The sequence below is a fragment of the Morone saxatilis genome, unplaced genomic scaffold, assembly GCF_004916995.1.
Source record: "Morone saxatilis isolate NCDOM2014 unplaced genomic scaffold, NCSU_SB_2.0 Contig14, whole genome shotgun sequence".
Taxonomy (NCBI): Eukaryota; Metazoa; Chordata; class Actinopteri; family Moronidae; genus Morone; species Morone saxatilis.
The window spans coordinates 3,079,124-3,092,262 of NW_023339696.1; the positions used below are offsets into that span (position 1 = coordinate 3,079,124).

Sequence of the window (13,139 nt, forward strand, 5' to 3'; positions counted from 1 at the left end):
AATGGAGGAGAAGTAATTAATGGCAGAAATGTATAAAATATAAAAATTTGGATCCCGTTCTTTATCTCTCATTGGGTCTGTTGCCTCGATTGATGAGCAAGTTCCATGATTTTTTTTGTCTGAAATACCAAAAGTACAAGCCTCTGGATGGTTTAGGATTAATGATACTAGAGGGCCCAGGAAGTGCAATACTAAATAAAAAGATGTTCAGATTAGTAAGCATGTTTTCAGTCTCTGCCAAGCGTTGTGATTTTTCTATATCATTAAACCCAAAAATAAAAAGAAATAGTTGAACGTGACCGACGGGAAAGATGAAACTCTATGGCATGTGCAATACAACTAGGTTTTTTCGTTCCTCCCGTATTCGATCCGATTTTTTAATCAGATCCCCTCACATACATGTATGACATGTATAGCAATAGTCTGCTTGACACAACTGTCGTGGGTCTGATTCAAAATCTTTTAAAGTCTATCCGTGCCCTACACTCAATTGATAAATAGCTAAAGATTTTCCAGAACTCTCTATGATTAAAAGCAAATGTTTTTTCCAGGGTTTCACAATATGTGGTTGCTGCTGGCACAAAAGATGTCTCCTGCCTTTCACTGTAAACGTCCATTCTCAGTGGAATGATGCACTATGAGTGGCTTCAAGAATTTTCTACATCACAGCTGTACAATATATTTCATTTTCAACTGAACTCCTAATGGATCCGCCCGCTTTAAAATCAGGATGTTCAATTGATTCACAGAGAAATCTATTTCCCTATTCAAGAAACCAGAAATTGGATATGTGAAAACATCCTTTCCAGTGTCAGACTGACAAACTATGAATAAAAATTCTTGACATGCGTTTAGGGAGGACCCTTAGCATTGGTACTTGAAACTTGTAAAACATTGATCCTAATGGTTAATGTATAAAATTCTGGGTCGACAACCATCGAAGATTGTGTTCTGGAATAATCAAAATCACCTTAGAAAAATAATTGGTTTTTAATTTTTGGAAGACCTATCTTTTTTGGGGGAAAAATAGCGTGGTCATTTGGAGTTTGTTTTTTGGAGGTAAAAAGCACTTTGTGGGTATTATAACTTTCCTCTAGTTGAAAAATTAATAGACACTCTGTTTACTATCACAACTTCGGCCCTTTTTTTTCACCCAGTAACCTGTGTAAGTTGGAAACAAAGCCCATTCCTGTTGTCACCCCAAAGAATTTTTGGGGGAACAGGGAACCATATCAATGGTTTAAAAGGGTTGCAACCTTAATTGAACCCTCCCAGGGGTCAGAAAATCTGGGTTTGGGTCAGTCTGAACTGGTGGAGGATTTTTTCAATCCATGCTGGAAAGTGGGAAAGTTTTCCGTTGGCTCATTGGTAACTCGTATTTAATGTGTCTGGACAGGGTTCCAGTGGGTAACTTTGTACATGTGATGTAGAAGTGAAACTTGAAGCCACCAGTGCACATACACTGAGAATGGACTTTACAGTGAAGGAGGAGACATCTTGTGTCCAGCAGCAAAACTTTAGAAATGAAAAACATTTGCATATTCACAGATTCTGGAGTTTATAATGAGGTAGGAGCAGGATAAGACTTTAAAAGATTTGAATCAGACACACATTGTGTCAAGCAGACTATTTGTATACATGTCATACATGTATGGAGGGGATCTTTAAATGGACTAACCAACAAACCAGTTATTGCATGCCATAGAGTTTCCAATCTTTGCGGTCACTGTTTCAAATATTTCTTTTATTGTTTTTAATGATATGAAAATCACCTTGCAGAGACTGAAAACATGCTATAATCTGCATTTTAGTATTGCACTTCCTTTAGTATCTTTCCTTCGATACTTTGGTATTTCAGACAAAAAGAGGAACTGTCATCAATCGAGGCAACAGAACCCAATGAGAGAAAAATATATACATTTTGCCATTTATACCAAATATCAATGGCTGTCAAACTCCTTGCCTTGGATTAGTAACATAGGCTTTGTTATACATTTGTTGTCTCTGAGTTTAAGCTGAGATTGACAACAATAACCCTGATGACATCAGGGTTATTGTCTCAAACAAAACAAATCAGTGGATTCTCTTTAAGTTCAATAACACAACTTTAAACAAGAACACAGGCAGACATGGGGTTCACTGCCAAGAAAGACCTCAACTCATACGGCTGGGTCTCAGCAAACTGATGTCTCTAACGCACGGGGCATCCTGGGAGTTAGGCAAGACCACATTCAGGAACACAAGACAATAAAAGATGCTTTGGAACATTAGTCTAAGTGCATGTGTCCTACCTGCAGCCACATGACCAGGGGCAGGTCCTTGTACCCTGCAGACTGGCTGTCAGCATAGTACAGCCACCAGAACATATGGGCCCCGTCTCTCACTTCCACATAGCTCCAGGCTTCTTTCCCTGCCAGGGGACTGGGGATCCCTGCAGGATTCAATTACAGCCGCAGTTTTAACTTTTTCAGTGTTCAGTTACAGTGTGACTTCCAGAGCAGTTCTACTGAAGGGATACACCACTATAGTCGCAAGAAGCTATTAAAATGAACAGCATAAATCAGCGTTTACTTTCGCTTTGCAGTGAGTCAAGGCATGAGATAATACGAAACCAGTGCTTGCTTGCTCGGTATGTCTGACTTCAGAAGAACATTAGATTTAAAGGAACGTGTAAATGTACGATAGAAAAGCCAGAACTCGTACCTTTATCCACGATAATGGCGAGTAAAAACACCAAACTGGAGGCAGCTACCCGGCCCATTGTTGAAGCGTGAGTCTACAGACGGATCTGATCCGCAGCGCTTTATTGCTGTGAGAAATCACATGACCGCACCCGGGGTCAGCTGACCGGTGTCGTGTTTTGTTTTTCCATAGTTCACTGTTCAACGTTTTACTTTGCAGTGTGTAATGAAAGGGGGAAACCTATGGAAGTCCATTTGCGCCAATGTGACCATAAAAGGGATTCTTTATGTGATTAAAATGAGAAACGTTCTCAAAATATAGACTTAGTATAATATATATATATATATTACTTAGAATATAGACTAAGTAAAAATATTTAGATACAAATTCAAAAAAATGAGAAAGACTCAAAACTTACCCTCTTTTCTTTTTTTTCTTTTTTTTTTTTTTACATCACATTAGCAGAAATGGGCTTCCATAGAAAACAGCTAAAATATATAATACAAAAGATGAATTTAAACAAATAAAGTGTGGATTTAAACTAACTTTTTGCTAATACATGGCCAGAGTAACCTGCTAGGGGTCCCTGGGGCAAATATAAGCTATTGAGCACCTATTATCCCTAGTGATGGGAATTCATCATCACGTGTCACCATATTTGGGTTCTAATTTTGTTACCAAAGTAAGAGGCATTTTTATTGCAAGGATAAGCCCCTTGAGATGAACCATCTCGTTTTCAAGGGGGACCTTAACACAAATATACAGAAGATACAGTGCATATAACAAAACAACAAATCAAAGTAAAAAATCTTCCAGTTCAGCTGCTTCATTTCCTCTTATTTTAATAAATATTTTATAAACCATCATTTTAAGGGAGAGGGGGAAAGCCCTGCTTGTTTACCTTATATTATATTATATTATATTATATTATATTATATTTTTTGTTGGTGCCGGCTCTAACTTGACAGTAGAATTTCCCCTCAAGCTGGCTACAAGGACATTTTAACTATTGAAGTCATTCTAATGAATTACTATTTGCCTAAATCATTGCAGTCAACATGCTGTTGTATTAGTCTTTGCTCCTTCTTTCCCCCAATCTGTCCGAGAGAAGAAGCTGGCTCTGTGGAGATTCACATCTGTATTAGCTTGTAATAACAGCCTCCACGCCAACAGAGGGCAGTGTTGTAAAAGAGTTGGCCCAAATCACTAATGACCTAGACTTCCGCTTAAACGTTGGCCCTTGAAAATAAAAGCCAGAAAGGACAAAATGGGCTACATTTAAATATAGATTTTTTAAAAAGTTATAAAAACCATTATTATTTCCCCCCCAAAAAAAGATTAGTTAAAGACAAAAACGACTTTTAGAATTGAAAAAACAAAAAAGCCATTAAGTTGGTGTTTAAGATCCTAATGAAGTGCCATTAGCTCAGATTCTCCACAGACTTTCCCCACAATGTAAGAGTTCTACGCTCTTATTCTGAAAACCCCGATCGGAAGTACTTCTCCTGTTGCCGGCGGAACACGAGCTGTGTGTATTGGCTCGCGCTCCGGAGTGGAGGTAGCCGTCATGGCTGCTCACAGTACCAACTTTATCCGCGTGCGCTTACACTTTGACTACCCGCCGCCGGCTGTGGCGGACTGCCGCATGTGCTGGCTGCTCGTGGACCTGAACAGGTGCCGCGTGGTGGGGGACCTGGAGAGCGTCATCAGAGACAAGTTTGCGTTCAGCCGCAGGAGCATCCTCCAGCTGTTCGTAGAGGACTGCTACCTGCCGCACACCGAGAGCGTGCTCGTGGTGCGGGATAACGACAGCGTCAGGTGCGCGTGCTCTTTTTTTTTTGCTAGTTGTCGTACCCTGCCACCTGCGCGCGCTGCACTGAGGGTTTTAATGGGTAGCAGCTCTCAGGTCAGCTCTAGCGGGGGGTTGAGGGTTTTAGGGGCCCCGGATAAAACGAGCATGGAGTTCAGTGAGTCTCTGTCCTCCTCATCCTTCAAACTAAAGATAAAGACAAAGCCCCTGGTTTGTTGTCTCAGAAAACCTCTAAATTATAACATGAGCTCATGTATTATGACCTAGAGCTGTGGTTCCCAACCTTTTTCCTTCAGGGACCCCCTTTCTATCAGTGACTGAGTGACATATTGTATAGATATTTCCCATTCTATTCAATGAATAACAATAACAGTACAAATCAAATGATAAAGTGTACAGTAACAACAGTTGGACGATCAGATTATTCCCTGTGATTACAGATGATTTTTCCTGATGCTCTTTAGGGAAACTTTGATACAGTTCTGTCTGTATTTATGTGTTGTTGTTGTTTTCTAACAATCATATATAATTAATGGGCTTATTTTTTTTCAGTGTTCAGTTTTCTTGTCATTGCTGCCACAAGCAGACAGGGATTCCTGAAAATCCTGATCTTACCAAATACGGGTCCACGCCCTAATTTATATCAATTTGGGGCTCTTTGACACCAAAAAGTCATTAAACAGACTCTGAATATGTGGTCTTTGCTGTTTGAAATGGCACCTCTGCTTGTTTTCCCTTAACCCGAACTGCCATGTACAGAAGTACTGATGTGTTCACTGTACTTAATGGGAACTTTGAGAGTACATGCACAACCCTGGAGGGCTTTAACTTCTTTTCCTTCATCAGTAAATGGAGTTTTCATGTTTGTAGTTAGCTGTAGTGTGACTTAAAGCTGCCTCTGGGCAACGTGACAAATAAGTATATTTCTGAAAATGCTCGACTCTTCCTTTAAATGTGTGTTTCCAGATGCTCCAGAGTTGTTCATCTATCTTCATTTTTAACTTGCCAGGGTGAAGGTGGACTGTCTGTCTCAGGTGAACGGACACAGCAGCCGTCCAGATACAGCAAGCGAAAACTGCAGGAAGAGACAGAGACCGGCAGGGGAGGACGGGCCAGGAGAAAATGGAGCGAGCGTAGAATGGAAGAAAAAAAAGAGGAAAAAAAAACAAGGGAGCGAGGAGAGCCTGGAGAGGGATGCCAAACAGGCTTCAGGTGATGAGAAGAAAAAGAAGTCACAAGGAAAGCGCAAAGAGAAGAAGAAAAAAAAGAAGGCAGAGGAAAATGGCCCTACTGTCACCGCCAAACCAGCTGCCTCTACCAAAAAAAGCCCAGCTAAGGTAGAGCAGCCGGTGAAAAGCACCAAGAAGCCCCCAGCAAAAACACCGAATGTCTCCTCTTCAGATTCCAGTAGCAGCAGCAGCGAAGAGGATGAAGCTCCAAAAAAAACCCCAGCCCAAAAACCTGCACCCAAAACCCCCTCCACCACCACCCCTGCTGCTTCCAAGACACTTCCGGTTGCCAAACCCACCCAGAAAAAACCTCACCCTCCTTCGTCCTCCTCCTCAGCAACCGACTCTTCCTCCGATGAAGCCACCCGTGTGAAAAGCCCGCCAAAAAGCAAAGCGTTAACCTCCACAACCCCTAAAGGGAGAATAAGTGAAAACTCAAAATGTCAGCAGGCTCCTCCCGCCCTGCAGTCCACAAACTGTGCACAGAAACAGGCTGCGAGCGCAACGGCGCCTCCTCGTGGCAAACCGGCGGAGCCTTGTACCTCAAGCAGCGAGGAGGAGATCGAGCTGGTCATCCGGCGGCCGATGCAGCAGCTGGGCAGGGGTAGTAGTCAGTCGTCTTGGAGAGGCCGAGGCCGGGCACAACCCATTCGTGGTGGCCCTGGAGAGAGGGGAAGGGGCGACGGTAGAGGGGGCGCCAGAGGGCACAATGGCAGCTTTGAGTTCAGCTATAATGGAGCCATGGAGCCGTCCTACCAGACTGATTCAATAACCAACATGTCAGTGGTCCTCCAGGTCTGTCTGCATGTGTCACTGTAAACATGGTCATTGTGTTATGCGTCCGTTATGAAATACTGTGGATGAAAAGGCATTAATACTCTCTGGTGTGTGTCTCTGTGTGCAGAACGGAGCAGAAAGTGCTCCCAAACAGGACTACAGCTCTATGCCCCTGCTAGCTGCCCCTCCACAGGTGGGGCAGAAGATTGCCTTCAAGGTAAGCTTAGTCTAGTCTCATTAGCTCCAGTGTGTCTGCTCTGTTAGTGAAATCCGCTCATTGATCCACTCTGTTTCTCACAAAGAGTCCTGGAGAAGCTCCATTCAATCATAAAGATGTGTAAGGAAGTGAGCAACACCCTTAATATATAACTGAGACACAGACACAGGAGCCTGCTTATCATACATACTGTAGTAGTTTAAAGATCTTCTCCAGACATGTATGCAAAAAAATTTTCAACACTAAGCGTGTTAGCTTAATGTCCCATTAGCAAGCTAACACATAGCATCGCTAGCTCCCCCTCTTGAATAACTATTTGATGTTGATATTATGTCCTGAGAACAGAGAGTTAATGGTGCAGTGCAGAGGAAATAGACAGAAGCCCAGAGAGCTGTTGTGACTGACTAGCACTAGCATGTTCCCGGGTGGCTAGCGTGTTAGCATCCAGCTCGCCAGCTACAATAGTTTACCAGCTTGGCCAGCTAGTAGTCCCCATGCTTCCATGTTTCAAGGGACAAATAATGTATGAAGACATGCAGATGACTGTGCCACTTTCTGATGTGAACCGATTTTAAGGCCCTAATTACAGCTTTTAATGCTGTTTTAAGGGGAATTATTCTTTTTACATCCAAGGTAATTATTTCACAGGCAGTAATCAGCTATATTTATGATTGTTGTTATTAATCTATATTATCATTCATATATCTGCCACCAATAAAGCAAAATCAGTAGTGTTCAATCATTCAGAGCACAATGCTTTGCAAAAGTAAGAGACTGAACTTTGTGTGTATGTGTTTGTGTGTGTGTGTGTTGACAGTTGCTGGAGCTAACTGAGAACTATACACCAGAGGTATCAGAATATAAGGTGAGTGTAATCATTTCTGCTGCAGTAATCTAATGTCGACCACAGCTTTGACTATATATACATTCATTTATACTGGAATCGCGCACTACTGACCAACCATGTTGCTGTACGTTTTAGGAGGGAAAGATTGTGAGCTTTGACCCCACAACCAAACAGATTGAGCTGGAGGTGCATAATGCCTTTCAAGGTAAGGACCATTTCATCACTGACACATATATGTGAATCCGATTTTAAAATACCTGGTTCATAGATGATATAGCAAGATGCAAAAGGTTGGTTTTCTTCCAAATCTTTGATGGAAGCTCAGCATCCAGCAAAAAGGTGGTGGAAATCATGAAATAACATTGTTAGACTACATGGATATATACAGTATTATGGTTATTATAGGTTAAGGAGACAGGAATTCCACACGTGGGAAGTCAGGCAATTTGACACTTTCTGAGCAGAAATGATGTTTTAAATGTGATTTTCTCAAAAGGAACAGAGCAGATTTTACAGTATTTGAAAATATGTTCCACACATTTGCAATCACCCTTAACCTGCTGCTTCTCCCTCAGCTCCTGTAGAGCCTGGCAAGTTTGACTTGGTCTATCAGAACCCGGATGGCTCCGAGAGAGTGGAGTATGCCGTGTCCAGAAGCTCTCGGGTAAGCCTTAGCATACGCAGTACTGTAGCTACTATATTATTAATAATCTCATAAATGGCACTTGTTAAAGGCGTAGTTGAGATGCAATCTGCAACTTCACTTCTAGATGCCACTAAATCCTACACACTGGTCCTTAAAGTATGGATGTGGTTAGCCTAGCTTAGCATTAAGACTAAAAGCAGGGGGAAACACCTAGCCGGACTCTGTCCAAAGATCAAATATACAAAGGGACACTTCACCTCAAAAGCAGCAATGTGTCTTTCCAGAAATCATGACCCGGTTACTTAATACTTAATACACAGACCTTGTTGTGAGCAGTTTTACGTAGGATCTATTTACTTTGTATGTATCACCATGCAAGAAGCATGCATCTACTCATTGACGAGAGGCTCGATCAACCTTAGATACGATAAGGGTAAACATAGTTTGACAGTATGTCTCACAGCAAGACGAGCTAGCCTCCACCCATGTTGCTGTCCCCAAATCATTATCAAGATCTGCAGATTCAGATTTTGCAGTGCATTAATTTAGAATGGGGAACAGACAGCTTCACTGGAACTAACCTTACTGTGTCCTAAAATCAGGAAATCAATGGACACCCCTCGGCAGCGCCAATCAGAATCGAGTACTCACCCAGCCCGAGGTATGAAAAGTAAATGATGATTCCACAAACTACATGGTAACTGGACACACCCTTAAATTAAAACAAAATTAGACCACTCACACCAACAAAAACAACTCATTCGCTTTCATCATCATACGTACAAGTAAACTATTAAAGACTATTAAAGATTATTAAAGATTATTAAACAATAACTGAGGCTGAATTGTTTGGGTCCCTGTCTGTACGATTGGCAGTAGATAACCCTTACAGTGACGCTGGCAGTCAGCAGAAGCAGTTAAAGCCAAAGCCTTTGTTTTGTCTTTGAGCCCAGGTTTTAGCCCCCTTCACTCTACTTATAGTGAGCACATTCACCCAGTGATCCCCTCTTTTCAATTACTCATCCCAACAGGAGAAAATAGGGGACAAAAACGGCCGCATATGCAGAAAGTAGCAGTTGTTGTCATTTGGGTGCTGTTTGTGGTACGGTTTCCTGTAATATCCATACTGACCCGGTTTTAATCTAATCACAGTTGAGGTAACATCTTCACTTTCCTGCCACAGGTGACAGAACGGTGGGAATCCCTGCTGGAACCACGGCTGATCATTTAAATTTGTTCAAACAGGGACTTTGAACATGCCCCCTGTTTGACAAGATGGATTTCCCTATTCTCTATTTTATTTCAGGATCCTTTGAATTGTGCTCCAGCGTTAAACTGTGAGTCTTTATATTGCATATGACAGCTAAGGGATATGATTATGATGGATTATATTCTCCTCTCTGCTTCTAAGTAAGTCATCTCTTTGCACAGAAGAACCCCTGCATAGCAGAGTACATGTGTCAATATTGAAAAATGTTAGAATTGTTTCAATTTAAATTTGGTTAGATATGAAATGCTGTTTTTTAATATGAAAGTGAAATGAATGATTCCAGTTTCCAGAACTGGGACATAATGGTTTTATGTTTTGTACAGTAATGTGACTGTGGATATCAGCCTTGTATAAACAGTTTTTCTAATAAAACACTGAATCTATAGGGTGGATGTCTGTATTATTCCAATGTGGAAATGTTATATTGTATGGAAGCCCATTTCTGTCAGGAAAAGAAACAAATGGTTGAAATACTAAGAATGCAAGAAATTGAAATTAGTTATAGTAGATAGTAGTTATATATTTTAATTCCTAGGTAAGTTACATTTTTAACTTTTATGAGTCAAAACTGACACTAAGTTTGAGATAGTGAGTCAAAATGATGAGGTCAATTGTATACCATGCATTACTCATCTACAGTTTACAAGAAATAAACATACATTAGAGTTTTACACTTGCAGGGAATGATACAGTAACATTTATGGGATATTGTTAAATGTTAGTGTAGAGAGGATACTGAAAGGATCGGTGTCTAGGGTTTAGTGGCATTCAGCGGTAAAGTTGCAGATTGCAACAAACTGAATACCACTCACCTTCTAATCATGTATGAGATTATATGGTGGCCTTTTTAAAAATGTTTTATTGCTCATATGAAAACTTTTTATTTATATAAATAATTTTCTTTCTCAGAAGTTACCTACTATCATTTTAAGTCATATCTTTATCTTATAACCTACCAGAAGTATTTTTATTGCTGTCATTCCTAGCACTTAATCTATTTTATTTGGGCAGAAATCGGCTTCCATACAATTTGACACGTTTATTTAATGACACGGTTTTCAGTGGAGCTGGAGTGGAGAGAGAGCTTCAACGAGCCTCTCAAAGGGCATTTTAGGTCATGGAGGCAGCAAGGGGCGGGTGGTAACACACCTGGATTATTAATTAGCAGCTGGCTTGTGACGCAGTGCCTCGTGCCCAACTCGTAAATCATCGCCCTTTTCCGTAACTCGCGCCTCTTGAACGAGCGCTGCGCTGATGTCACAGCAGCGGCAGCAGCGCCAGTCGGTCCGGCGGAGCTGAGGAGGACGGGAACGACGATGGCGACCATCAACGCGATTCTTTAACAGTCAGTTCGTTTGTGAAAAAAAAAAAACATCTCCCGCCGACGGAGCCAGCTCTACAATGGAAGGACATGTTTTCCCCGACCAAGAGCAGCTCTTGCTGTTTCTGAGGAGGCTCAAGGAGGTTTTCGACGTGTGTGACGAGGATGCTGACGGCTTCATCCGGGTGGAGCACTTGGTGGACCTCGGTCTTCAGTTCGGTCAGGGAGACGAGGTGAGAGGCTGTGGGGCGGGAATGTCACCTATAGACACACATTAGCTCCTTTACATTTTGTATTTTTGTGTATGTAACAAGTCGTGGTCGCTCAAAGGAGATTTAGTAACAAGTGGCGGCTGATAGAGAGCTCCTGACGGCGACAGACAACCTGTCCTACGTTTTAAATGTCACAGGTGTGCTGGAGGTGCTTTTAGCATTTAGCGACTCATTCCCGGGACATGAGCCGGTAGCACTGGTGTGCTGCTGTATGACAGATAACACAGGGGACAGGAACCCACCTCTCATGGTTGTCTCTCTCTTAATGTGTCAGAAGCATTACTGTTCTCCTTGTTATTAAAATACTTTCCAGCTTACTAACACATGAACCAGCCAGATGAAGTATGGAGGTTAACAGATGACCAACGAGCTTAACTGTAAAAATTATTTAGTTTTGGAAAAGTAACTAGATACTAATTTCCTCTATTGATATTATAAAAACATAAGTGTGGCTTGTACTGATGGTTAAATGGATTAAAGTAGTGGTTATTTTATTTTATAAATATTTTGGCTGATGTATGATGCATATATCAACATAAATAAAAATGTATACTTCCATTATTCCATGCATCTTAGAATCTAATGCACCAGTTTATCTTAACCAGTAACATGTTGTTTTAGATGGCTTTTTTTATGAAAGGGCCAGTGTGAAGGATTTAGTGAGTTTTAAAGGTGTAGTGGCAGATTGCAACCAACTAGACACTGTTCATATCAGTGTTTGACAACCTGGGAATGAGAAGGAGCTGTGAAGTGTGAAGGAGAAACTAGGGTGGAGGCAAAAATGGCAGAATACACACAAAAGGCCCCATTTAGAGCCGCTACTGTAGAAACATGGCAGTTCAAAATGGCGGACTCCGTAGAAGAGGACCCACTCCCTCTGTAGATAAAAACATCTCATTCTTAGGTAACGAAAACACAACAATTCTTATGTTCAGGTGATTACACACTAATGAAAACATACCTAGGAATATTATATTCCATTTCTGGTCTTCTTAAATGTTACACACTGGACATTTTAATGGCAATATTTGATTTGTGTAGTATTCTAGTTTGTCAGGTATTTCATTCGCTCGATTAACTGCAAACAAACATTCCTGTCTGGTTATATCACCAATAAACAGTCCCTTAATGGATTTTCCAGAAAATATACTATGTCATGATATCAATATTGAGATAAAGTTAGTGAAAATCTCACAGAAACGAAACAGGAAGTGAAGCGCTGCGGTTGGTACGTTTGTAGACCAACAGGGAGGCATTAAGCAGAGTTGTAGTTGGCGCGTTACAGTTAGATCAGATCACATGCAATGAGGTGAAGAGACTTCAGATTTCTGAGCCACTGCAGCAATATAATACTGGAAGAAACGAACCCTGCTGACACCTGTGTAGCCCTAGGACTTCTTCACTTAGGGCAGTAATTGCCAACATTATATTGCTTGTGAAGCAGTATCCTGTTGTTCCAAGTTGCACGTTTGTAATTTATGAACAGTTTAGTCCAAAAGTGATTTTTCCCTTTAGAGGCCCTAGGAGGTAAAAGCCACTTTCTGACTACTCAGTATTTCTCCAAAGAAACAGTGTAGCAGAATTAGTTTTTCTTACCTGAGTCGTCATCTTATGACACCCTTCGATTTATCTGGCAGCCCCTTTGTGGGGCTCCCACCCCCTGTTTGGGGACCTTTAAATGTCTGTCTACAGGATGTGCAGTGCTCCGTGTTCATATCAGTGCCACTCATGCAGGTGCAGCAAGCAAATCTACCTTGCTATATTTCCATGTTGCTCTGCTTACCTTTGATTGAATTCACATCATTCTGTGAGCTTCTGCAGCAGCAGCAGCACAAATCCCACTGTGGTACTGAACCTGGGGTCATTATAGTGTCATTAAGCACGCAGTTGGGAAAGGGTTCATATTGAACAGATGTTCAGTGCGCAGTTTAGCTCCAAAGGGACTCCAGGTGTGTAAAGGCCTCAGTATGCTCGCCGTTTACGACCTGTCGCACGACACTGTGACATGGATCTCGCTGGCGCACCAGGATTTTGGCCCGCTCGCGCGAGGTCACGCACCACTCTTTTT

The 13,139-nt window shown here is 41.6% G+C and overlaps 3 protein-coding genes across 4 annotated transcripts in view; 2 read left to right on the top strand and 1 right to left on the bottom strand.

Moving 5' to 3' along the window:
* The window catches only part of scpep1 (serine carboxypeptidase 1), a 7,514-nt gene extending 4,663 nt beyond the window's left edge, over positions 1-2,851 (bottom strand). The window contains exons 1-2 of the mRNA XM_035655343.1: positions 2,704-2,851; positions 2,292-2,431 (exon numbers count right to left, since the gene is read on the bottom strand). Coding sequence (XP_035511236.1) covers positions 2,292-2,431; positions 2,704-2,761 — 198 coding nt within the window. The 5' untranslated portion in view covers positions 2,762-2,851. The remainder of the gene's footprint in view (positions 1-2,291; positions 2,432-2,703) is intronic.
* Positions 2,852-4,189: 1,338 nt separating this feature from the next.
* Positions 4,190-10,208, top strand: coil (coilin p80). 2 transcript variants are annotated; one of them, XR_004796499.1, is made up of 8 exons: positions 4,190-4,500; positions 5,502-6,516; positions 6,626-6,715; positions 7,533-7,580; positions 7,698-7,767; positions 8,138-8,226; positions 9,392-9,795; positions 10,085-10,208. XR_004796499.1 is itself a non-coding variant. In XM_035655601.1 (7 exons), exons 1-7 carry the CDS (start codon positions 4,250-4,252, stop codon positions 9,437-9,439), a joined length of 1,611 nt encoding a protein of 536 aa, XP_035511494.1. In that variant the 5' UTR covers positions 4,190-4,249; the 3' UTR covers positions 9,440-9,863. The 2 variants fall into 2 exon arrangements, 1 of the variants encoding a protein (XP_035511494.1); XM_035655601.1 differs by lacking the exon at positions 10,085-10,208 and having other exon boundaries at positions 9,392-9,863.
* Positions 10,209-10,518: 310 nt separating this feature from the next.
* rab11fip4a (RAB11 family interacting protein 4 (class II) a) overlaps positions 10,519-13,139 on the top strand; it is a 24,139-nt gene continuing 21,518 nt past the window's right edge. Inside the window, exon 1 of the mRNA XM_035654291.1 lies at positions 10,519-11,032. Coding sequence (XP_035510184.1) covers positions 10,880-11,032 — 153 coding nt within the window. The 5' untranslated portion in view covers positions 10,519-10,879. The remainder of the gene's footprint in view (positions 11,033-13,139) is intronic.